Genomic DNA, 25,273 nt, shown 5'->3' on the forward strand with positions numbered 1-25,273 from the left:
TGGTAAATGTGTAACAAGCAGCTCTCATATTTTTAAAAAGCGCTTTGGTTTATAGCACGTGTTTGCCCATCTCTGTGATGTAAATATGCCCACTGTGGCCAATTTCAGTTGCCCACATGATGCCACTGGACGTGGGTTGGAAATCAGTTTTTGAAGCTCTATGAGCTCAGCTGCCTGAAACGGAAGGAGCTCTGTACACGTTGGTTAAAAGAAGGCAGGAAGGGCGGGAGGTGAGGAGGGAGGGAGCAGGTCTCCCTTTCTGACTGACCTTCTGCCAGCCCCACCCCCTCGAGGCCACCTTAAGATGCTTGTAGTTCTTTAAATGTACACATGGTCTCAGGAACTCTCAACCTTGGCAGTATTTTAACAACATTTTTTTCTTTATTTTTAATTGAGGGATAATCACTTTATAATGTTGGACTGGTTTCTGCCATATATCAACAAGAATCAGCTGTAAGTATATATATATTCCCTCCCTCGTGAGCCTCCCTCCCACCCCGAGATCCACCCCTCTAGGTCATCACAGAGCACCAAGCTGAGATCCCTGTAGCAGCTTCCCACTAGCTTTCTATTTTACACAAGATGGCACCCCGCTCCAGTACTCTTGCCTGGAAAATCCATGGACAGAGGAACCTGGTAGGCTGCCGTCTATGGGGTCCCACAGAGTCGGACATGACTGAAGCGACTTAGCATAGCATAGTGTATATATGGGGCTTCCCAGGTGGCTCAGTGGTGAAAACAAAACAAAAACCTCGCCTGCCACGCAGGAGACGGTGATATGATCTCTAAGTCAGGAAGATCCCCTGGAGAAGGAAATGGCAACCCACACCCCCTATTCTTATCTGGGAAATCCCATGGACAGAGGAGCCTGATGGGCTACAGGGCGTGGGGTCACAGAGTCAGACATGACTTAGCGACTAAACAGCGGCAGCTGCAGCAGTATATATCCGACTCTGTGCGACCCCATAGATGGCAGCCCACCAGGCTCCCCCGTCCCTGGAATTCTCTAGGCAAAAACACGAGTGGGTTGCCATTTCCTTCTCCAATGCATGAAAGTGAAAAGTGAAAGTGAAGTCGCTCAGTTGTGCCCGACTCTTAGAGACCCCATGGACTGGAGCCCACCAGGCTCCTCCGTCCATGGGATTTTCCAGGCGAGGGTCCTGGAGTGGGGTGCCATTGCCTTCTCCGATGTGGCAATGCTACTGTCGATTTGTCCCAGCCTCTCCTTCCCCTGCTGTGTCCACACGTCTGTTTTCTCTATATCCGTGTTTCTATTCCTGCCCTGCAAATACGTTCATCAGCACCATTTGTCTAGATAACCTTGGCAGTATTAAATGACATTTGAGACTAGACAATTCTTTGTCATAGGGGCTGTCCTGTGTTCAGCACCGTCCCTGGCCTCCACCCACCAGAGGCCAGTGAGCACGTGGCGTGGCTGCTGCCAGCGCCCCCATCCTTCCACCCTGGGTCCCTCCCGTCCTTGGGCCAGCCCTGCTCAGACAGCTGACTCCAGTTAAAACTCCCTGCCCTTGGGCAGTAATGGGGGAGCCCCTGTCAGCACTTTTCAAGCCAAATGCTGAATTCTCTTTTTTAAAACACTGTATTATAATGTGAAATACTGATGTTTTATGGCCTGATAACGGCCGCTGCATTGGATGGAGATGCTTTCCCCAAGCCCTCGGTCACAGCTCCTATGAAATAGTAGGTGCAATGGTCAGGCCTCCTGAGCCCAGGCTGCTAGGACCACACAGTGTGGTCTAAATGGCATCGAATCACTAACTGTGCAGCTGCTAGAATGATGGCAGGAGCCCGAGTGGGCCACCCCCAACACCCCAACCCCAGAGCCAAGCGGGCCTTTGGAGGCCCTGAGCTAAGAGCTGGTAGCCCTTTCCCCCCAAGTGTCCCTTCAAATACACTAACCCATGAGGCACCCTGAGAAATCCCAGAGCTCTGCTCTCACCCCTGACAACTACTTTCTGCTTAAAAAAAAATCAAATACTTCCCTTCCCCCTCATTTGTGATGCTGCTGCCCAGCAAGGATGTAAGCTATGCTCACAGTGTCTCCAGCCCCACGAGTCCCCTGTCCCCAGCCTTGGAGGACACCCTCCTCCAGCCACGCTTCCTGCCAGCCCCTCCTCCCCACATCCCAAGAACTTTCCCAGACAGCAGGGCACCTGTTGAGTTGACAAGGCTCCACCCTGCTCTACACTCATTTCCCAGGTATGTGCTAGGCAAGTATTTCCCAATTTTACTTTGGAGGAAGGTGCTCAGAAGAGATCCGAGGAAGGCAAATGTACTGTGATCCAATGACAGTTGCTGTATGCTTTAAAAAAAAAAAAACATGTACCAGAATGTTCTTTTTCTTCTTTGCTAGCCTATTGTCATGCTGAGGAGTGCTCACATTTGGGAAAGAAGTCCTTCTTAGAGTCTAACCTGCAACTGGTGTCTCCCACCCCACCTTTTTTTTTTTCTTCCCTCCCACCTTCCTGATTTGACATCTCTGAGAACCAGAAGTACCCTTTTCCTGAAACCCTAAAAGCGGAAGTTAGACTTGCTAGAACTTCAAAGAATTGATCACTACAACAGGGCAGGCCACTCCGAGTTTCCTGAAACACCTGTCTCCTGTGTTCTGCTCCAGGAAATGACCATGATACTACTGTTGCAGGAAAAGGGGACGCGAGAGGATGGTCATATCCCAGGTCTCAGGCAAGTCCCTGGGGTGGGCCACCAAGTGAGGGGCCTTGGCTTCATGCAGGAAAGAATTCACTAGCGAGCCGAAGTGGAGTGAAAGCAGGTTTATTCTGCATACTCCGTAGGGTGTGGGCCATCTCAGAAGACAAGAGGGCTTCTCTCCTCTCTTTTGCTTTCACCAGCTGGCTGCTGGCCTCTGCGTGTATTCCCACAGTTAATCCTTTTTTCCAACCTGCTTTCCTGGCCAACTTCTGTATGGGTGGGTGGGCCTTAACGGTGAATTCTGTGGAAAGTGAAGGGGCTCTTTGAGCAGAGGCCATGTGCAGGAGGAGGGTTCCTATCCACGTGTCCATGTAGGGACAGTGCACGTTTGTGTCTGTGCGGTTCTTGGAGGCAAAGCTGGGGGCAGTGGATACTTGGAGAGTGATGGATAGCTGTGTGGTCTGAGGACCCCCAATGGATCTGCCTCTTCCCTTCACTGACCCTCCCATCTCTCCTTCAGGCCTCAGGACCTCTCTGCTCAGCCTGCTTCCGTGAGCCCCATGGATAGTGATTATTGCGTTGGCCCACCCATTTGCTTGCTGGGATGGGGGACCACCGCTGAGTCAGATCCATGAACCTCTGGCTTGGGTGTGGCATTTGGAGTTGATACCTCCTTTGGGATCATCCTCATTGAATAATGCACCTTTCCACACCGCTCCCCACCCCGCCACCTCCTCAAAATGCCTTGCGATTGCCTCCTGGAAATTTCTTGCCCCAGTGGTGAGCAGCCATATTTCTTGCCCCAAGGCCAATAGGAACGGCAAAGACATTTAAGAGTGGTGGTTTAGTTGCTAATTTGTGTTCGACTCTTGTGATCCTGAGGACTATAGCCTGCCAGAATCCTCTGTCCATGGAATTTTCCAGGCAAGAATACTGGAGTGGGTTGCCATTTCCTTCTCCAGGGGATCCTGCCAACCCAGGAATCGAACCCGGGTCTCCTGCACTGCAGGTAGATTCTTTACCAACTGAGCTATACAGTATCTGTTTAATTTCTTTCAAAATAAAGAGTGCTTTGGTAAGGTTTGTTTTGGGGGCCTTCTTGCAACTTAAGATGCTACAGGAAATGTCAAGGAGAAAACTGATGCTGGTCATGGCCATTCCTCATGCATCCTGAAACATGATTCCTGGGGGTATCTGTATCCAGGGCTGGTGGCCACCATGCTCACTGTGGACTGACACCCCGTTCGAGCCCATCAGTATGTTTAGCTGGAGCCTTGGCACAAGGCAGAGTATCCTAAGAAGTTTCCACCCACTTGGGGAAGTGAGCCTCTCCCTGCTTTTAGATGAACTCCTTTAATTGTGACACCCCTTCTCTGCCTCCCTCTAGGACTATAATTGTTCTAAAGGCTCATGGTTTTATCAGATTCATATCTGCTTGGAAAATGGTGTAGGGCAATAGTCTGCTGGACCCCAATTCTTAGTCTTGTTCCATTGCTGACTACGTCTCCTTGGGCTGTTTATGTGGCCCCTTGGGGCCCCGGTTTCCTCATCTGTAAGGTTGAGACAGTAACACACACTTCATATGATTTTGGGCATTACTTTGCCAACAAAGGTTCGTCTAGTCAAGGCTATGGTTTTTCCTGTGGTCATGTATGGATGTGAAAGTTGGACTGTGAAGAAGGCTGAGTGCCAAAGAATTGATGCTTTTGAACTGTGGTGTTGGAGAAGACTCTTGAGAGTCCCTTGGACTGCAAGGAGATCCAACCAGTCCATTCTGAAGGAGATCAGCCCTGGGATTTCTTTGGAAGGAATGATGCTGAAGCTAAAACTCCAGTACTTTGGCCACCTCATGCGAAGAGTTGATTCATTGGAAAAGACTCTGATGCTGAGAGGGATTGGGGGCAGGAGGAGAAGGGGACGACAGAGGATGAGATGGATGGATGGCATCACTGACTCGATGGACGTGAGTCTGAGTGAACTCCGGGAGTTGGTGATGGACAGGGAGGCCTGGCGTGCTGCAATTCATGGGGTCGCAAAGAGTCGGACACGACTGAGCGACTGATCTGATCTGATGTTAGAATGATTTGTGTTATCGCATTGTTTATGTCTGCATCCTCAGCCCTTAGCCCTAGCCTGGCACATAGACAGTGGTCACCCAGTGTTTGTTGAATGACATAGTGAGTGTATGTGAAGCGCCTCCATGGCAGGCCCTCAGTGAAAGTCAGCAAGTCATATAGTACTTTCCTCTCCCAGCCTCCATCACTGCCCATACACCCCACCCCACCAACCCCAGAAGCCGGTCTTTGGCCTCAGTCCTCAGCCTGACCCCTCTCCATATCCCTGGGCCTCTGGGTTACGGCTGTGTCCACTTTGATGACTGTGCATCCTGCTAGGATTTCCGGGAGAGCAAGGAGTGACCCTTCTGTGAGGCTCATCAGCACCTTCACCTGCAGGTGGAGCACTCCCCCACACCCTCGCCATCTCCGAGTCCCATGAGCTCGGCCAAGCCCATGAGAAATGGTCTAGTGGTCTGGCTGGGCACTCAGGCTGCAGGTGCTCTGACCCCAAGTCCTGCCAGCCATATTTGGCTTCCAGGGCCTCAGGATTCCTGTGCTGATTCCAGGCTTCTGAGGGTAGCTCCCCTGCTACTCCCCCAAACACCCCAAGCCCTGGGGACACTTCTTGGGGTCAGAAATGAGTGGTCCCCCTGCTGCCTGGTGGCCCAGGGAGAGATGGGCAGGAAGGCCCTCTGGTGAAGGAGGATATGGGCCAATGAAATGGGGATCTATGACCAGGTAGGCCCAGGACTCTCTGGCCAGGGGGAAAGACAAGGACCATCAAAACTGGATCAGTCTACAGAGAGTCCAGATGGGAGGTGGTGGAGCCAGTGGTCTGGAGATATATTGGAGTCATGGAATTTTTTTCCCCCAAAAGGATACCCTCATAGCTCAACAGGAAACCCTGGTTCAGTTCCTGGGTCAGGAAAATCTGCTGAAGAAGGGATAGGCTACCCACTCCAGTATTCTTGGGCTTCCCTTGTGGCTCAGCTGGTAAAAGAATCTGTCTGCAATGTGGGAGACCTGGGTTCGATCCCTGGTTTGTGAAGATCCCCTGGAGAAGGGAAAGGCTACCCACTCCAGTATTCTGGCCTGGAGAATTCCATGGACTGTATAGTCCATGGGGTCACAAGAGTCAGACACTACTGAGCGACTTTCACTTTTCACTTTCAAAGGATACCCAGGTGGTGCTAGTGGTAAAGAACCTGTCTGCCAATGCAGGAGATGTGAGAGACTCGGTCTGCTCCCTGGGTTGAGAAGATTCCCCGGAGGAGGAAATGGCAACCCACTCCAGTATTCTTGCCTATAAAATCCCATGGACAGAGGAGGCTGGTGGGCTGCAGTTCATGGGGTTGCAAACAGTTGGACACAATTGAGCACACACCAAGGACACTAAACTTAAAAGAAAAATAGATGCTGATATTAAAGAATTGGGGTGTATCACATGACATTTTTGGCTTTCATGAAAAACCAGGAGCTTTGGAAGCACTGCAGCCCGGCATGACTGCTTCCTTTAGATTCGATGGGAGGGGGCAGGTGTGAGCCCCGCACAGGGCTGGCCATGAGGGTGCTCACAGAGGTGGGTCCTTATCATTGTCACTCAGACGCTGCTGTGGAGACCCTCAGAGCAGACAGCAGCGGTCACTCCACTTGCCTCCCCATCAGGACTGGCTGCCTGGTGCTTCATGACACCTGGCTGTGAATGGACTGTGTCCTCACCCGAAAGGTGGACACAGGTTCCCAGAGGCCCATGTTACAGATGAGGAAAGTCGAGCTCTGCCATATGCCAGATGCTTTTACCCACTTCTGAGTCCATCTTTGCAACAGCCCTGTGAGGTAGGCAGTCCGATTTCCATTTTACAGAGGGAGAAACAGGTTCAGAGGGACTGGGGGACTGGCTTAGGGTCACACAGCTGAGTGCCGGCTCTGGATTCAAACCCAAAGATCTGGCTCCAAAACCGGTCTTTCCTCGACTCCTCTCCCCGATGGCTTGTGTGTGTGCATGCTTAGCTGCTCAGTCGTGTGTAACTCTGTGACTCCGTGAACTGTAGCCCGCCAGGCTCCTCTGTCCATGGGGATTCTCCAGGCAAGAATACTGGAGTGGGTGTCCATGCCCTCTTCCAGGGGATCTTCTCAACTCAGGGATTGAACCCAGGGCTCTCGCATTGCAGGAAGATTCTTTACTGTCTGAGCCTCCAGGGAAGTACCGCCCCCCCCACCCCAGCCCCCGCACCCGCCACAGCTTAGTTTTGATCAATTCTGCTGGTTCAGGCTGTCACTAAAGTGAATTTGTATTTCTTAAACATGCGTGAGGAGATGGAGGGGCCCTGTGAATGATTCACCATCCCAAGATGCGCTCTCTGACCCTCGGTTTGCAGACAGCCCTCAGATTCCCCTGCCTTGCAGAGAGCTTCCTCTTCTGTCACCACAGCGCTGGTCCCCGTGGTGACAGCTGACAGAGTCGGCCTTCTCCCCTCCCTGGCCCGGGTCCTCCTTATCACAGGCTCCATGCCACCCCCAGAAACATCTGCCTCCTAACAAGGAAGGAAGCTGGCGCTCCTGGGCAGGCGTGGGGTCCGTTTGGATGTGACTTCAGCCCCGCTGGCCTGTCCCAGGGAAAGCAATTAGGCAGCTCAGAGCTGGTCGGGGGCACGGCAGCTGGGCCAGGTGTTTGCCAGGGTGGTGTGTGCACTTCTCTTCCCGCGCCGTGGCCCTGTGGCATTAGACTTGGCTCCTCTGTCTACACCTGGGCCAGCAGCAAGACGAACACCTGAGCCTGGAATTTCTCAGCCACTCTGTGGGGGTCTCTCTGCCTCTGCAGATGCTGCTCACTGACTCAGCTTCTTTCCGAGCAAAAGAGATGCTCAGAGAAAGGTTCTGACTCACCTGGCCCTGTGCCCAGCTCACCTCACCTCACTATTTTTTTTTTTTTTTTTTTGGCTGTGCCCTGTGGCATATGGGATCTTAGGTCCCCAACCAGGGATTGAGCCTACGCCTCCTGCATTGGAAATGCGAGGTCTTAACTACTAGACCACTAGAGAGGTCCCTCACATCACTTCTTCAGGCTCTTGGAGATCTCACATGAGCCACAGGGGCTTCCGTGGCTAAACCGTCAGGATCGAGTCTGCCTGCTGTTGTTTAGTCACTAACTCGTGTCCAACTCTTTTGCAGGGGATCTTCCTGACCCAGGGATGGAACCCAAGTCTCCTGCATTGCAGGCAGATTCTTTACCATCTAAGCTATCAGGGAAGCCCTTCCTATCTCTGGTTGAACTTAAATCTATTCAAATCCTGGGGAACACAGGCCATGAGGCCAGTGCTTTCCAGGCTCCAAAACACAATCAGCTGGCATTTCTGAGCCCACAAGGAAAGTGTTGTTACACCAACTTCACAGGTGAGAACACTGAGGCTCACAAGTTAATTAAATAGCTTGAAATCAGATGCTAGTCCAGAGCTAGAGCAATTGATTACCCAGGCCTGACTTGGCCTGGCCCAGCCCCACCGGTGGCCTGCAAAGGTCCTCCAGATGGAGCAAGACATGCAATCTTAGATTCTCTTGTTTAGGTGCAATTAACTGCTGCTGCTGCTAATTCGCTTCAGTCGTGTCCGACTCTGTGCGACCCCATAGATGGCAGCCCACCAGGCTCCCCAGTCCCTGGGATTCTCCAGGCAAGAACACTGGAGTGGGTTGCCATTTCCTTCTCCAATGCATGAAAGTGAAAAATGAAAGTGAAGTCGCTCAGTCGTGTCTGACTCTTAGCAACCCCATGGACTGCAGCCCACCAGGCTCCTCCGTCCATGGGAGTTTCCAGGCAAGAGTGCTGCAGTGGGGTGCCATTGCCTTCTCCGAATTAACTGCTAGTGCCTGCTAACCCATTAAGAAAACAGTCAAAGATTTCCAAAGCCGCAAACTCAGAAATGCAAACAAGCAGTCAGCCAGCGTTTCCCAGGGACTCTGATTCAGAAGCATGGCTGATGCTCTGACAATGTCAAAGGCTCCCCCTTAGGACATGCTAGGGACTAGAAGTCCTGCCATTTTCAAGAAGGAAAGGCCAAGGTTTTCAGTTGCTGCTATTCTTGCTTCTTAGAGATTAATCTTGGGATAATTTTCTTGTGGATTCAGTTTGTTGGGGAGGTAGAGTGCAGGTGTTCATATCTGCGTATTTTTTGGTAACTGGGCTTTAAGGCACCACACAGTTGTGGCTCAGATGTGGGTTCTCCATCCACCAGCTGGTATCAGGATACATTCCCTCAGTCTCTCTATACAGTGACACTTCCCTGGTGGTGTGCTATGACTTCGATATTTCAACAACTTCGAACATTGGGTCAAGATCAAACCCCTAAGTTATTTTTAAGCTTATAGGGCATTCTTTTATATTACAAAATTATGAACCTGTTCTCTTATAATAGGAGAAGGAAGTGGAAACCCACTCCAGTATTCTTGCCTGGAAAATTCCATGGACAGAGGAGCCTGGTGGGCTACAGTCCAGGGGTTGCAAAAAGTCGGCCATGACTGAGCACATCAGCGTCCTCTTATAAAGTTAATCATATATATTCCCACTTGATTCTTCATTAGCACCAGGTTCTTTTTCCTTGGGCATAGGTGGGAAGTCAGGGGGCATGGCAGGTTCTGCCCCCCCCCCCCCCCGATGGGGTTTGAGTTGAAAAAGCTTGAGTCGTTTGTTCAGAGCAGATGAGCGAGGGGGTAGGGTGTTTGGGAGGAAATGCAGGTTTTTGGTGAGAGGGCCCGTTGATACTTTTAAACTCATATAGTCACAGGTCCAATGGTTTTCACCTGCAGCCCCACTACACCTGGATTCCCCAGGAGCCCAGGTTGAGTGATGCACATAGCAGCTGCCCAATAACCTTGCGCACAGGTGTCGGGAGAGGCTCCTGGGATGCCCGGGCCTTCCTGTAGCCAGGAGGGGACCTCCCCTCTGCCCCACCGCCTTGTCCCCACCAGGAAGTGGCAGCTCTGGTACAGAGAGGGGTTTCATAGCAGGGCAGATGGAGGCCATGCCCTGCCTGATGGAGAGCTCGTGCTGAACCACAGTGCGTTTCTGCCCTGCCCTCTCCTCCAGTCCCTCTCTGCAAGTGCGTTTTCTGGGCCTGGCAGAAAAAGACTAACAGAAATAGACTCCGTCACAAAAGCCAGGAAAGTGCTAGGCTGTGCCAGAGGCTACTGGTGGGTAAAAGTAGGGGTGGAGTCAAGTTCAAACCAGATCCAGCAGAGGGACTGGAGGCACCCACCGAGCTCGGTCCCAGCCCCTCACCGCCCACTCGGAGGAGTCGTTCGGGGCACTACAGCCTTGCTAGGTTGGAAGCCCAGTTCTGTTTCCTGGCTCCTTGATCCCAGATGATGTACTTTGCCTATTTTCCCATTGCCAATGGAGCCTTTGGAGGGTTAACTGAGTTAATACGTGTCAAGCGCAGAGCATGGAACTTGGCCCATGGTAAGTGCCCAACAAATGTTAGATGTTATTACTGTTATCACTACTATTAGGTTGCGCCTGTTGGAGCCTGCCAGCATGGGTGGGAGAGCACACAGCAGGGCCACCGAGGACAGCCATGCCGGCTGCGTACTGCATACCATCCACGTGGTAATGCAGTGCAAACCTGTGCGGCTGTCCACAGATCCTGCAGATGAGACAGCCCTACTCCAACTTCTGACTAATATCGTGATGCTGAAGTTGGACCTTTTGGGGCAAGGTCTGATTAACAAAGGAGGGGAGTGTGGCTTTTGAGTAGAGCTCTGTGGATTTGAATCAGGTGTGACCTGGCCCTTGAGAAGGCCCTGGTATTGCAACACCGATGGCAAGGATCTTAGCCAAATCACTCCTTTCTGGGCCAAGTTTTCCCTCATCTGTTCAGTGTAAGGGGTTGGGTTAGTTTTGGGGAGGCAAATTGGCTTTCTCTTTGAATGCCAATGCTGATTGATTGGCAGTGGCTGTTGGAGGCTTTGTAAAGTGAAGACATGAGAGGTCATTTGGGGCTGGGTGAGAAGGGCTCTTTAATTGTTCTGTGATGTCTGTTTTGAGACCAGGGAGAGAGGAGCTGTGGCACGTGTGTTTGGGCCATTCACGCTCCTCAGATAAGCCCAGTGGTTCTCAACCCTGGCTGTATCGGAGATTTTACCACACTGATTCAGCAATATAGCACCTGGCATTGGTCATTTTTTGTTTTGAAAGCTCTGCAGGGGATTCTAATGTGTGGCCAGGTTGACAGCTACTGGGGCACACGCCCCTCAGTTCCTGGCAGTCCTGCACTCTGTAACTTCTCGGCATGGTCTATACATTTATGGTACTTTGAGCTTTCTTCTAGTAGAAACGCAAGGGGGGTTAAAAAGGCGTCTTCCAGTCTTATTGCTGGAGAGGATTTAAGTTGGGAGGCAGAGGCTGAAGGCACAGCTGCGATTGTGGATTGGGGTATCCAGGTGGCCTCTTCTCAGGCTATACTGCGGGGTTTTCATTGCGGGAGGACTAGGTTTTGCATCTGGGGGCGGTCTCATGGGGCTCAGAAAAGACCAGCCCACTCTGGCTTCATTAGGGAAGCCCTGTGGCTCCTTTAATTTCTCTCTCAAGCTCCTCTCGGTCCCCAGGGAAAGCAGGAAGTCAGGACAATGCAGAGGCCCACTGAGGTCTTCAGGAAGTAATGTGCCCCAAACTCACAGGGCCCCGCTTTGGGTCTTTTGAAGGAGCGCTGGGGGGAGAAGGAAGCAGATGAAAGCTGACTGGGGCCACTGGGCTGGAGAATGCAGGGTCAGGGCGCCAGGCTTGGAGGTGGTGCTTTAGGACCACAGGCAGCCCTGGATGCTGATGGCTCCTCCAAATTACAGTCAGGGTGGCAAAGATGAGATGTTTCTGGGAGGCCACCCCAGCCTCAGCCCCTCCATGGGCCCAGAGTCCAGCCAGCTTTCCTCGGCCCCTCCCATCACCCCCACAGGACCCAGCCCTGAAATTCCAAGGGGCAGGTCATGCCGGGCTTTGCCTCCCACCCGGAGTAAGATAGAAGCAATCAAATAACATAGAATTCGATCATATTTTAAAATAAGCTTTATTTAGATTTTTTTGTTTATATTTTATATTTGCATCCATGCCTTCAAGAAACCTTTCCCACGGGAAAGGTTATTTTCATCTAATGTTACCCATAACTCATTCGCTATTTGACGTAGTTCTCTTAAATAAATCATCCTTAGTAACTCTTAGAATTATCTCCTAATTTACAAAAACTGAAATGAAAAGGAACTACTAAATCATTATTACCAGGAGGAGTTGCAACCTTATTTTCTTGTAAGTAAAGGGCAAAACAATAAAAATCAACTAAAAGAAAAAAAAAATTCATGGGGGGAGAAAAGCATTTCCTAAAATCTCTCTCGCTCCAGCTGCTCTCCCTCGCCGCCAGGCTCGGTGAAATGGCTCAGCCAACAGAGCCCAGAAAGATCCTTAGTAGGTACCCTGCCTACTTTAGGTACCTTTTCCAACCCCATCAGGTCAGAAGGAAAGGGAGCAGCTGACTGGGGCTTTTCTGTTTTAGAGACTTTGGAAAAAATATCCTATCCCTTCTGATAAGAGATGCTTCAGCATTTAAAAATCTCTGTTTCTTGGTAAGAGTTGCAAATGTTACGGTTAGCAGAAAGCGCAACTACTGTTGTTTAGAGGGTGTGTGAACTGAGCTGTTAGTAGTTAAGGTGGTTCAGAGCGGGAATTCACAGGTGAGAAGAAAAGGAAAGGCTAGTTTTAGGCCATGGGAGACCCTGGCTTAGAAGCTCACATGTTCTCCTTCACCTGGCGTTACGATGCTCACAGTTCCTTGCTGGTGAAGCCTCACAGGGATCAACACTGCTCCCCAGAGAGGCAGGCGTTTCTGCCAGCCCTTCTCTCCTGGGCTGAGTGGGCTCAAGCTGCTGTGACAGTTGGACGACAGGGTCTGAGGAATCCCAAGAGACTCCGTGAGGTGTGGGTGGAGGAGCCAACCAGAAGAGGGAGGGCAGAGGTGCTGGGCGCTGTGTCTCCAACAGCCCTCCCCCTCGAGATGGGTGCCTCCCCCATGGCACCTGCCTGGCCAATGTGCAGAATCAACCAAGGATGAGAGAGACACAGCTGCAGGGAGGAATGGGGGCTGCTCCAGGACCCTTGGGGAACCCACTTGGGCCGAGTGTCCCTTGGGTCCTACCCTGTGGTCATGCGGTCGGCTGTCTTGCCCTGTATTCAGCCTCTCTCAAAAGACAGACCCAAGAGAAGGGGACCACGACATCAGGCGCTCTGCTCACTGAGGTCAGTGCTCTTTCAGATAAATAAATATGTATAGAAAGGCCTGGAGAGAGCTCTAGGTGTGAGAAAGGCGGAGCGTACTTTCCATGCAGGGGCGGGACAATGAGGGAGAGAGAAGAAGAACGAACAGAAAAAAGCGAGCTTGGAAATCCAATGGTCCCTGGTTCTGGCCACCCTAAACTCTACCTTGCGCAGCTTGGCAGCAGCATGATCACAGAACACACAAGTCAACAGAGAACCCGCCTCCCGCCCGCCCCCGTGGAAAAATATACATTCCGATATTTATGTAATAATTTAGCTAGAATAAGTCTTCTGCATTTGTGCAAATAAATTAAACGGAACAATTTTCTTTTCCCCGTAAAGAAAGAAACGGCAACGCAATTTAAAAACCGGCAGGCCATTAAAAAGAGCCCGTTTGGCCTCTGACAAGCCGAGCCAGGACAGGGCCCCTTGGCCAGGCTTGCAAGTCTCTGTGGAGAGTGGACCTTACCCTGATGATGATGGCCTTTTGGGGTTAAAGTGACTTGGGTGTGCCCGAGAACAGGGTCTGGTCCCACGCGTTCACACTGGAAGGGGTAGGCAGAGTGGGGTAAGGGGGGGAACATCAAAAACAGACCACATCCTCAGGGAGACGGGCTCCAGAAGTAGCAGTTTGGACGAGGGACATTTACAAGCACAGAGGGCACAATAGTTTTGTTATTTACAAATACACAGCAGTCCTTCAAGTTTTCAAGTTTCATAAAAAGGAGGCAGGGAGGGAAAGGGACCAAAAAAATCCCCCAACGAACCGAAAAAAAAGAAGAAGAAAAAAAAACACATTGAAAAAAAAAAACAAAAACAAACCCAGATTAACAACACAACTGTATCGCTCCGAGGACAACAGAGAGTTGACATGTTCACACACGGTTGTAGTATGTACATCAATTACAGAGGTGACGACGCAGGGGAGGGGCCCGCGCGAGCAGGCTCGGCCACACCCGCGCCCACGTGCGCGAGAGATCGCGCACACACGCACTGCCACGCACGCCCAGCCGCACCCCCCCCCACCCCCGACTCGCACGCACGTCCACACGCACAGACACGCCCGCCGGGCAGCAGGCGAAGGGAGGCGGGTATCACCAGTCCGCGTCCTCCTCTATGTAATAATCAGGGGCGGTACCATCAAAGAGGCCGGGGTCGAGGGACTTCCGCTGCTTCCCTCTGGCGAAGACACGCGAGATGGAGCCGAATCCCATTTTCTCTTTCTTCTTTTTCCGTTTTTGGTCTTCAAGATCCTCTAGTGACTGCGGAGTCCGGCCAGGTGATGGATGAGGCGGGGAGAAGAACAAAGAAAAGCTGAGCTGGGGCGGAAGACAGGGAGGGGTGGGGGTGGGGGGCATCCGTGGGTAAAGATGCTAGGGTCTGCCCCTCACTCGCTGAGCGGACTTGGGCCTGTTACAGAACCTCTTGGGGACAACACTAGGACCCATCCAAAACTGTCATGAGGATGTCACTAAAGTGAAGATAAAAAAACGCTTAGAACAGCGCCTGGCACCTAATAAGCATTCGTGATAGCTGCTGTTGGGGTTTGTACTGTTATTTAAATTCAGTGTGTTGTCCACAGCCTTCCTGTGCTTGTAGAGGGCTTGCAGAAGCACACCCATGCATGCTGCCACGGCTGGCCACAGGGCCCATGAGATGAGCCCTTTGGAAAAGGGGGCGTCAGGAGAACATGGACAACTAGGGAGGAGAAAACCTAAGCTTCATGTCAGCCAAGAGCAAAGACCCTGGACCTTAAGGTTCCCGGGTCTGGCAAGTACTATACTTGTACTGACAAGAAGCAATACTGGCCTCGGTAGAGCCGGGAGGCCAGGGTTGGGTTCTGATCTTGATTATGTCACTACCCGGGGAAACCTGGAGAGCCCCCACCTTCTCTGAGCCCAGTTTTCTCATCTTGTGATGCTGGGATTGTTAATAATGACAAAAACAATGATTAGAAGGAGGAGATCTTTCTCTCAGGATAACTATGGGCTTGCAGCTTTGCAAACAGTCAAGTATTTTATACAAAGATGCAGGACAGTGCTATTGGTCAAAAAGGTGGAGGTTAGAGTAATGGTTCCTCAAACCACATCAGAATTACCTTAATTCCAGTCACCTTCCCCACACCCCAGCCTGGCAGATTAGAATCTCTAGGGTGAAGGGCCTAGGAATCTGCAATAGGAAAATCTTCACTGGCAGACCCTGGTGCAGACAAGCAGTCAGAAGACCAGCATGTGGGAACCCCAGGATGAGAGAGTTGACCTTGGAGAACTCCTCTGAGCCTCATATCCATGTTTTCCTCCCTACAGCCCCTTTCTCACTCTTAAGATAGTGTACTGAAATGTTAAAAGTGAATTTTAAAAAGTTTCCTGGAGCAAGAGGTCCAAAGAGCCCAAGGCTCAACAGGGCTGCATGGAGGATGTGGGATGCTCTTAGTAGGTCCACAGATCTGGAAGAGGACGTAACAGGGCAAACCCAGGCACTGAGCCCAGCTCTTGCACCAACCCACGTGACTGAGGTTGTGGCTTAACTTCTCTCTGCCCTGGGTGCCCACGTATGGATGTGGGAATGCTGAGGGCCCAGGGGAACAAGTGAAGTCACGGTCAAGAAAGGGTGCAGGGAGGGCCTGAGTGGCCAGGCAAGGCACACCTACCTGTACAATGGGGTTGTGCAGGTTCTTCTGAACTGGGCCGGGACTGTCGCCCTGTAGCCAAAGGAGAGGAGGAAGATGAAACAGCGGAGACACACAACATATGAGAACAGAGGTGGCCCGTGGAGCATGGGCTTTTCCGTGGAAGGAAGTCATCCCTGAGGGACTGCCCTGCCTCTGGGGAATCCGCCCTCCACCCCGAAAGTAGACACTTCCCAATGGCTCAGTCATGGCACCTCGGGTTCATGGAGATGCTGCCTGGACCAGGGATCCTGGCCAGAGGGCCCTGAGGGGATCTGCCTGTTCTGGCTTCTTGACCCCTATTACCCTCTGACCAACATATCTGTCACTCAAAGGCTTCCAAGTTCCTCTCCTAATTGACCCACTGAGTTAAAACTGGAAGTTGGTTACACTTGGTGCTTTTCCTAAAGAAGTATAACTTTACAGAAAAGCACAAAAATAAAGAATTTTGGGACAGGAAGACTTGTAAGACTATGCAGCCTCTTATTAATATTTCCCCCACGAATAACACAATAAATGTCTTATTGTGTGGAGGGGCAGACAAGGCTCATTAGCCTGATTTACAGATACACAGAGAGGTTCCAGACAGTCCAACATTATAAAGCTAATTAAAACCAGAGCTACAACTCAAATTCAAGACCATCTGTTTTTTTCTTGGTCTAGTGCTCCTTCCTCTGAGTATGCAAAAGCCCTCATCATATCCCAGAATCAATCTGCCCTGCCTGGGGTAGGGGCACAGATCACTGGGATCACAAAAGTCATTACTAGGGTGACTTCTGGTGCTCATTTCCAGAATTGCTAGTAAAAGGCAAGAAACAAACCATGTGTCACGTGAGTGAATGTCCATCTTCTCCAGCCTCTCTGTGCTGAGTTCCCACCTCTGCTCTAAGTAAGTGACCAGAGCATGAAAGGATGGGGGTTGCTTATTCCAGGCCAGGCTGTTCTTACAGGTATCAGGTCAGATGCCTGAGAACAGAGCTACACCTGGAGCTATTTTCAGGTTCTTCCTGGCTTACCTGTATGCACATATGTTGAGATGGGGGATGAAGGTGGTTGAGGGAGGGCAGGGATGGAACAAACAGTAGTTTAGTCTTTAGTCCCATCTCAAGGTTTGCAAACAGAATCTATCTATCTGCCAGGCAGCTAAGGTAGGTTGGTTCTGTGTAGGGCCATCTTTGCCAAATGTATGGGTGAGAGAATGAGGCTAGAGCCCACTGGAATACCCACATACAGACTGGCTTATCACAGCACCCACCACCTAGCAGCAGGGCCCTGTGTAGTGAGCTTGGGAATAAACATGCCAGACCTGCTCTCTGTAGCAGCAGGTTATGTGCCAAGGCCAAGTTGTGCAAAAGGCTAGATCTGAGCCAAATGCAATTCAGAGGCCTTTAAAGAACACTTTCTGCAGGGTGGATTTCCCAGTGGCATTTTGACTGTCAAAGCCCCATTGGGAAGGCAAAATATGGCCCTTAGGAAGGTGGTCTTATTTGAGGTGTGCTCAGATACTACAGGGTATCTGGCCCACACTAAGAATGCACGGCAGTGCTGGCTGTAGGTATACCTCAGCACTGACTCCTCAGAAAGACAGTAATGTCAGAGGCCCCTCTACCTGACAAACCTTCCTTGCCTTGGCTCTGCAAGGACAGCCTTTATCACCAGAATTCTCTCCTGGGAACAAGAGAAGAACAGATTGCTTCCTTCAAGCCCAGGTGAAAACAGAATCCCAGTCCTGAGTGGGATTCAGGCCCCCTCCCCATCCTCACGTGGCTTCAAGAGGCCCCGGCCAGCAGTCTCTGTCACCCACACCACCAGGCTGAGGCAACTCATTTCAAGTTTAGTCTTAGCTATTAAGTGCTTTTTTATTGTTACTATAGATTTGGAAAAAAAAATTGCTTCCATTATGATTACTAATATAGAAAAGTTACTGATTTTTATCAATTGATATTGTACCAGTACTGATATATACTTCTCATTATTAGTGTAATGACTTCAGGTTATTCTCTTGAGGTTTTCCAGGTAGATAATCACCCCACCGGCAAGCAATAGTTATTCTGTCTTCCTCTCCCACTATATCCACCTCATTTCTTTTTTATTATCCATCTCACTGGTTAATAGAACATAAACTGAGTCTTTGAGAAAGCTTGTCCATGCATTTGAAGACCTGACTCTGCTGTGTCTTTAGGAGATGGCAGGGGAGCCCCAGGGATTATCAACCACATGATGGAACAAATAGGAAAAGTGGTCCCCGTACCCTGATCCCAGTGTTTCATGTTCGAGCCTCGATGTGGAGGCTTCCTGTCCTCAGACGCTTGACCCACCTGCCTTTGTTCACCACCCCCATGCCTGGGAAGCCTGTCTCCCCACCAGTCATCAAGAGTTAGGTGGCTACTGACCTGCACCTCTTGGTAGCTGGGACTCAGTATACAATCAAAAAGCATGTGATCGAGCAAGCAAAGCAAACAAACTTAGAACAAATTCACTGGATGCCTCTCCAGAAGCAAAACATGCAAAAACTCCCGGAGATTAAAAAAAAAAGTCTGGCTGATTCCTGGATGAAGGACCAAGAGCTGGTTCTACAGGGAAATAGGAGTGGTGGTGGTGGTGAGATCCCGAGCTCGGAAGGTAGTCTGGGAGGAGACGCCCATGGTCCCAGACACAGCCCACCACAGGTAAGCCCAGGCTGCTCAGCCCCTGTGGCCGACCCAGGCCCGCCTTCCTCTGGATTTTCCTCGCCCTCCCGGACACAAGGAGCCAACAGGCCTCATTTCTTTCTCTCCCCACATCCATCTCTTCTTGCAAAAGGAAAGAACAGAACAGGAAATGCCTCCGCCAGAATGCTCCCTGGGTGGACGAGAGGAAACAATGGGTAGGTCTTCACCCCTCCACCCCCACCTCTGAGGTTTCCAGGGGGGCCCACGGCCCGGGCCCTGCGGCTGCTGGCCTTACGTTGCAGAGGGAGTGTGTCCGGTGTCGGGGGGAGTTGATGTCGCTTGGCGTGGACGACCGGTCGCCTTCGGCGGCAGATGCGTCGGAGATGACAGAGGGCTGCCGGGAGTGGCACGGGCTCACCCTGACCGCTGGAAAGCAGGGACAGTTGGTGAGTGGGGGAGGGAGAGGATATCCGTGGCTTCACTGCCTTGCAGGTTGTTCCACCCATTATACAGATGGGAGCACTGAGACATATAGAAGAGACTTGCCCCGCTCTCCACCCCTCTATTCCACAGTCCCACACATCACCAGAGAGCTGCTGCTGGCAAGAATCTCCAGTCCCTGGATCCAATAGGCCCCCTCCTAACCAGGATGAAGAGAAGAGCAAAGTTTGCAGGCACCTTGGTGATTGTTTTTCACAATGCTCCCACTGCCTAGATGTTACCTAGACCTGGTGCAATCCTAACAGCTGGTCAATACCAGCTTCCCAAGCAAGAAGCCTTGAAGCCACCACTGGCTCCTCTTTCCCTCTCATTCCATCACCCCAGCCAATCAGCAGCAGCACCTCCAAACACAGCTGTAAATCTGGCCACTTCTCTCTAGCCCCACCACCACTACCCTAGCCCAGGTCACCACTGTCTCTTGCCTAGAAGACCATGGCAGTCTCCCAGATGGCCTCCACTCCTCACTGCAGTGAGAGCCAGGCAACTGGTCTCACTTTACCTGGGGGTAGAAATGCAGTCCTCCCGCAAGCGAAGGGATTCAGCCCTGCCCACCTCCGCCCAGCCTCAGCTCATGTCACACCAGCTTTCGGATGGTGCCCAACATGCACTCTTTCCCTCTTGCCTCAGCCTTCCCCAGTCCTGCTGCCCATAGGGCACATTCTCATCCTTCAAGTCTCAGACTGACCTGAGAGAAACCTCTCCCTACCCAATTATCAGCTCTCCCTACTGTCTTTTTTTCCCATCAAAGCACCTGCTTTCTGTTGATTTCTCTCCCTGAACTAAGATCTGTAATCATAGTTTGTCAATTTAGTTACATGTGTTTTCTGTCTTTACACCTACAATGCCAGCTTGATGAGGGCTGGCATTCTGGGTTTCTTATCCATGTCCAACCCCAGAACTCATGGTACCTGGCATGTAGTAGGTGCTCAGTTAATAGCAGCTGAATGCCTATAAGCCCACCAGAGTCCCTCCAGCAGATTGCTCTCCTGGCTGTAGGCGCTGGCCCTGGAGGGAGGAAGCACTTACTGCTGGACAAGACTGAGGGCCTATGGTGTGCAGGCGGCGCCTGCAGTGAGGGCTGTGCTACTGAGAGGCGATCCTTGCTGCCAGGGGCCCTATGGAGGAGTGGGTGGGGTAGGGTGGGGTGGGTGCCTTTGGAGTCAGAAGCTTGGGTTCCTAGCTAGGTGACAGCAGGAACCACAGGCTCCAGAAGCCAGCTGCCTGTCTCCAATCTGCACCTGTCACATAAATGCCACTCACAGGAGGGACAAAAAAAATGGAGCCAAGTGTGCTGCAGATGTGCAGAGGGGTTCGGCGTTTGTACTGTAGCTGGTGGGTCTAGATGTTGACTAGAGGCTGAGCCCTTCTCCCCACCAGTGCCTGGAGCAAACACCCCTAACATTTATTTCTAACCTCCCCACACATCCAGTGATTACCTGGAGCTGTCAATCAAGGGATTCTCACTATCTCCTCCGCCAAAGGATGCCCATGTGATCCAGACGGGAGGATCAGGGTATCCACGGCCCGACACTGTGATTGGTCCAGGGGTGGGCATATGACCTGGATGGCCAATCAGTGTAACCACTCCCTAGACACAGTGATTGGTTTGGATATAGGCATGTGACCCTGGCTGGCCTATCAGAGTCCTTCTTTGGGATTTACTATACACACTGAGAAAGATTTCTCTTAAGAGTTTAGAGCCGCAGGGGCCCTAAAAGCCAGAAACTGCTGGAAACTGTTTTCTGCTTTGTGGCAAGAGGTAGTCTAAAGATGAGGCCAAATGTAGGCAGGCAGAGCTGAGAGATGGAGCGAGTCAGACCCAGATATTATCTGAACCTTGGTAGCCAGCTACACTTGAGGTCCATCACTCTGATTTTTCAGTTACCCTGAGCCATGGCCTTTGCCCCACACACCCCCAAAAGCAGAGACAGTGTGTAAAGAGGATGCTCGCCTCCTGAGATGCCTCCACAGCCATGGCTGGGCTAGGTTGGGCTGGACTCACCTTGCCGGTCCGCAGGGTGGGGGGGATGTGAATGGTAGAGAGTCTGCTGGCTCTGTCGGATGGCTGCAGTCAGCGGGAGGTCTGCCTGCACCACCCACTCCTGGTTGCCATTAAGCACCGTCTCGCCGGGCATGGCGAGTGAATGCCGCTTGGGGACGTCCTTGGTCAGTGTGGCTAAGGACTGCTTGGCCTGGAGAGAGAGCCGGGGAACAGGAAGAAGACCATGTGATCAAGGGGACTCCTCTCCACCTACTGCTGGGCCATCACCCACCATCCTGAGAAAGCCAGGCATCTGACACACCAGGGCATGTCCAGCTCTGCACCACCTGCCAATCAGCACATCACCTAGGGTGTGCTCTGGGGTTAGTTATCCCTTAGTTCCTGCTGACACACAGTCAGACCACAAAGGGGGATGGAGGACACACTTAGCACCCATTCTCTTGGTTTCTCTAAGGACCAGCTGGGATTTGAATGAGATGGTAAGAAAGTGGTGTTTTGCCTCTTTTCCTTTGTGCTAAGTTGCTTCAGTCATGTCCGACTCTTTGCGACCCCATGGACTGTAGCCCACCAGACTCCTCTGTCCATGGGATTCTCCAAGCAAGAATACTGGAGTGGGTTACCATGCCCTCCTTCCTGACCCTTTATCCCCTTCAGTTCAGTTCAGTCGCTCAGTCATGTCCGACTCTTTGCGACCCCACGAATTGCAGCACTCCAGGCCTCCCTGTCCATCACCAACTCCCGGAGTTCACTCAGACTCACGTCCATCGAGTTGGTGATGCCATCCAGCCATCTCATCCTGTTATCCCCTTACCTCCTCTCAAATTCAACCTGTGATGGCTCCTTCACAAGGTTCTATGCAACACAGGCTGGGAACAGGGCAGACCCTCAGCCTGGCTCCCAGGATTCCATGAGAACACGTGAGAAACAAGGAAGCCCGGGACACAGGTGTGGGGCTGAGTTTGGGCAGATGAACAGTCAGACAGCTCTTCCTTTCTCTGTCTCCTGACTGAAGTTATGGACCTTTGGGTTAGCTTTGGGTCAGCTCCCCACCAGGGTATAGGGGGTCTTATTAGAAGTTGTCCCAAATTATTCAGGGGAGAAAAGGGTACATATTAGAAAAGTATTAATGTGTACCTTCCATCATATTCAACTTCTGCTTCCCCACTTACTCCCCAGGCTCATGCCAGGGGAGGGGCCCATGGGCTGTAACTGAGAACAAATGGCAGAGCCACCATGAGTGCTGGCTTTGCCCCTAATATGAACACAGATGAAATGGAAAGACTTCATCTCATCTTTCTCCTAGCTCCAGAACTTTTCATACCCCAAGACCCTGGGCTCCTCCAGGCAGAGAAAGAGAGTCCAGCTGAGAAATGAAGTCCTTAGCCTAAAGCCTGATACAGCCTCATCACATTGACCAGCTGTGTTATTTTAGATAAATCACTGCCTTCTCTGAGCCTCAGTTTCCCTATCTGTGTAATGAAAAGCTTGGACCAATCTTTAGGGCTCTCTGTAGCTTGGATACTCCAGGAGTCTATGAAATCACTCCCCTTCCACTGCCAGCCCCCAGGGAATATAAACCCCCTTGGCAAAGAGAGGCTGAGTTGAAGGAGTCAGCTCCTCATCCACCAGCCAGGTAATAATCTCTACCTGGTTTAGAAAACTGTCATGTGCTCAAGTGTAACAGCCCTGGGTCTCAAGCAGGGAGTGCAGGATTAGCTGTGCTTGCCGGAGGAGAAATTAGAGGTTAAGTAACTTCTCCAGGAGTGCACAGCAGGTACGATGTCAAAGTTGGGCCCCAAGCCTGGGAGCCCCATGGTTGTCTATGGTACCCACTCTCCTCTGGGGCAAGGAAATAACCAGCACAAGTGAGGCAGCCTCTGAATCCATGAGGCAGAGAGTAGGGTTTGGCTGGTCACCACGGGATCCCCAGCACCTGGCTTGGGGCTGGGCACAACGAGCGAAGCACTCAGGAAAACTGCAGAGGGAGTGGAAGCAGGTCTCTGCCACGTCCAGGCAGACAGCCCAGGGAATCTGTGCTGTTCACTTACTACAGGAACAATGGAGCAATCCTTTTACTGAAGGAAGGAGCCAGGCCGGCTGTGTCTTGGAGCTGCCACGTGCCTGCAGCAGGCCCACCAGCATCATGGACTCGTTTCCTGGACCAGCGCGCCTCACTGGGGACCACATCTGCTCTCCCCTCCAGGTGTCTGTGCGCCTGGCCTCCCAGCCCTCCATCCTGGCTCTGCTCTGTGTAGTTGGCTGCCCCACTCCCTGGCTTCCTTCTGCCCAATCCATCTTGGCTGCCAGACGGGTGGACGCTGGGGGAAAGCGAGCGCCCGTTCAGTCTGCCATCAGCGCTAACTCTCAGCTCTGCCCTCTTGCAAACACCCCCAGCCACGCACATGGAAAGCACAGGCAAGTCCAAGTCATCCCCTGAAATAAGCAGCCCCTTGAGGCAGCGTAGAAAGAGGCCTGGGCAGGACCACTCTCCTGTCCCCACCTGGCTTCCTTCTCCCAGGTGGAGCCTCACCTCTGTCTAGGCCTGAGAGCAGCACCTTCTGTGAATAACTCAGCAGGCCACTTGGCATTATTACGGCCTGACAATGTGGAGGAGCCTACCTTTAGTCCTGCAGGACGGGGCGGGTGTGTCTGTGAGTTCTGAGCACCGGAACCTGTGACAAACTGTCCACTCATGAGTTTAAATTTCCAAGACTGAGCAAAACAGAGATGTGAAGTGCAGATGAGGCACATAGTCTAACTTAAAATACTTGCATGTACACACACACTCACTCTCTCTCTCTCGCTGCGGCCCTGGATCATTTCTTTTTTTTTGGTGGCAATCTGCACATTTCTCTACTAATCTCCTCCACTGAATGCAGTTCAACACTAGGAGCTCGCTCTTCTCTCTGAGCCTACACGCCCTGCTGGACACCCTGAACCCACAGTTTTGAGCTCCTGGGAACCAGTGAATTGGCTCAAACACCCTCATGTGACAAAAGTCAGACAGAACACGGTACAAACTCCATTTCTATTATTTGACTTGCTGTGTGATCTGGAGCAAGGTACTCCACCACCCTGAGCCTCAGGGTCTTCACAGTAAGATGGGGAACTGAGAGGGATCATTGTCTGTAAGTGCACCCCCTGGAGTTGTGCGACAAGGCAGCCTAGTATAGCACCTTGGAGCCTGGGCTCTGGGATCCGACAGCCTGGATCTGAGCCCAGCTCTGCCACTTCCTAGCTGTGGGATCCTGGGAGAGGCCCCTCGCCTGCGCCTTCACACCCTTGTCTGTCTGATGAGGAAACATGGTTGCTATGGAGAGCACTTGGCCTATGGTTTAAAAAAAAGGCTCAATAAATGTCAGTGACTGTTATTATGAAACAGTTTCTACTTCACAAGTAGGAGTCAGACATGGAATAATTCACAGGAAGGCCCAGGATACTGTCTGGTTTGCTGTCCAACAGTAGCAGGCTGTTAGGATTATTTATGCCTCTGTGAAATTGGATAATCCAGGAAGTAGAAGGGAAGAGGAGTGTGGAGCCCTGCCCTCCTCTCCCTCAGGTTCCTGCCTGAAGGCCAGGCTGTGTTTCCAGTCAGAGAGTTGGCCTGACTGTGAGGGATGCTGTGAGTGAGGCTCACTGGCTTATCAAGGGATCTGTGCTTGTTGAGGGGCTTCCCAGGTGGCACCGGTGGTAAAGAACCCACCTGCCAATGCAGGAGACGTAAGAGACGAGGATTTGATCCCTGGGTAGGGAAGATCCCTGGAGGAGGGCATGCCAACCTACTCCAGTATTCTTGCTTGGAGAACTCCATGGACAGAGGGGCCTGGCAGGCCACAGTCCAGAGGGTTGCACGGAGTCGGACACGACTTAAGCGACTTAGCATGCACGCATGCCAATTCAGGAGACATAAGAGGCGTGGATTTGATCCCCGGGTGAGGGATATCTCTCCCGCCAAAGCCTGGGAGGATTTCAGGGCAGGAACACTTGAACCAAACATGAGGAGGTCATGCTCGGATGGATTCCAGCTGCATGAGAGCTGCATTTGCACGAAAGAGTCACCATGTTGGCTACAAGCGGGCTTGACGACCGTCTTCCTGGCTTACTCACTGCGACCCTGTCCCAGATCTCAGGATGTGGTGGCAGTGGGTCCAGCGTGGAGGCACCAGAATGAGCTGATAAGGCAATACTGGGTCCACACCTTCTCCAACCAACCCACAGGGTGGAGAGAGGCCCTATGGGGGACAACGTCAGGCTTGGGCAGGCTCTGACCCTCACATGTGTGGCTGGGGGGTCTGAGCTCAGGCCTAGTGCTCGGAGCTGGCTGTGGGCAAGGGCTGGTCTGCTGGGCCAGGATGGCCGTGGTCCAGGGCTGGGAGGTTTGCTGTGTGGCCAGGCTGATTTCCTTAGAGGGAAGGCAGGGGTGGCGCCAAC

The 25,273-nt window shown here is 51.8% G+C and overlaps 1 protein-coding gene and 1 long non-coding RNA gene across 4 annotated transcripts in view; one reads left to right on the top strand and one right to left on the bottom strand.

The window, feature by feature from the left end:
• The window catches only part of KAZN (kazrin, periplakin interacting protein), a 1,344,061-nt gene that overhangs the window by 39,235 nt on the left and 1,279,553 nt on the right, over positions 1-25,273 (bottom strand). For all 3 annotated transcript variants that reach the window (XM_061383221.1, XM_061383222.1, XM_061383223.1), the window contains 4 exons: positions 20,843-21,032; positions 18,635-18,765; positions 15,671-15,721; positions 14,159-14,282 (listed from right to left, as the gene is read on the bottom strand). In XM_061383221.1, coding sequence (XP_061239205.1) covers positions 14,159-14,282; positions 15,671-15,721; positions 18,635-18,765; positions 20,843-21,032 — 496 coding nt within the window. The remainder of the gene's footprint in view (positions 1-14,158; positions 14,283-15,670; positions 15,722-18,634; positions 18,766-20,842; positions 21,033-25,273) is intronic.
• Positions 14,214-18,729, top strand: LOC133227999 (uncharacterized). Its single transcript, XR_009730019.1, has 3 exons — positions 14,214-14,299; positions 14,603-15,723; positions 18,642-18,729. It is a non-coding gene; the product is annotated as an uncharacterized LOC133227999 (long non-coding RNA).

Source organism: Bos javanicus, chromosome 16, assembly GCF_032452875.1.
Source record: "Bos javanicus breed banteng chromosome 16, ARS-OSU_banteng_1.0, whole genome shotgun sequence".
Classification (NCBI taxonomy): Eukaryota; Metazoa; Chordata; class Mammalia; order Artiodactyla; family Bovidae; genus Bos; species Bos javanicus.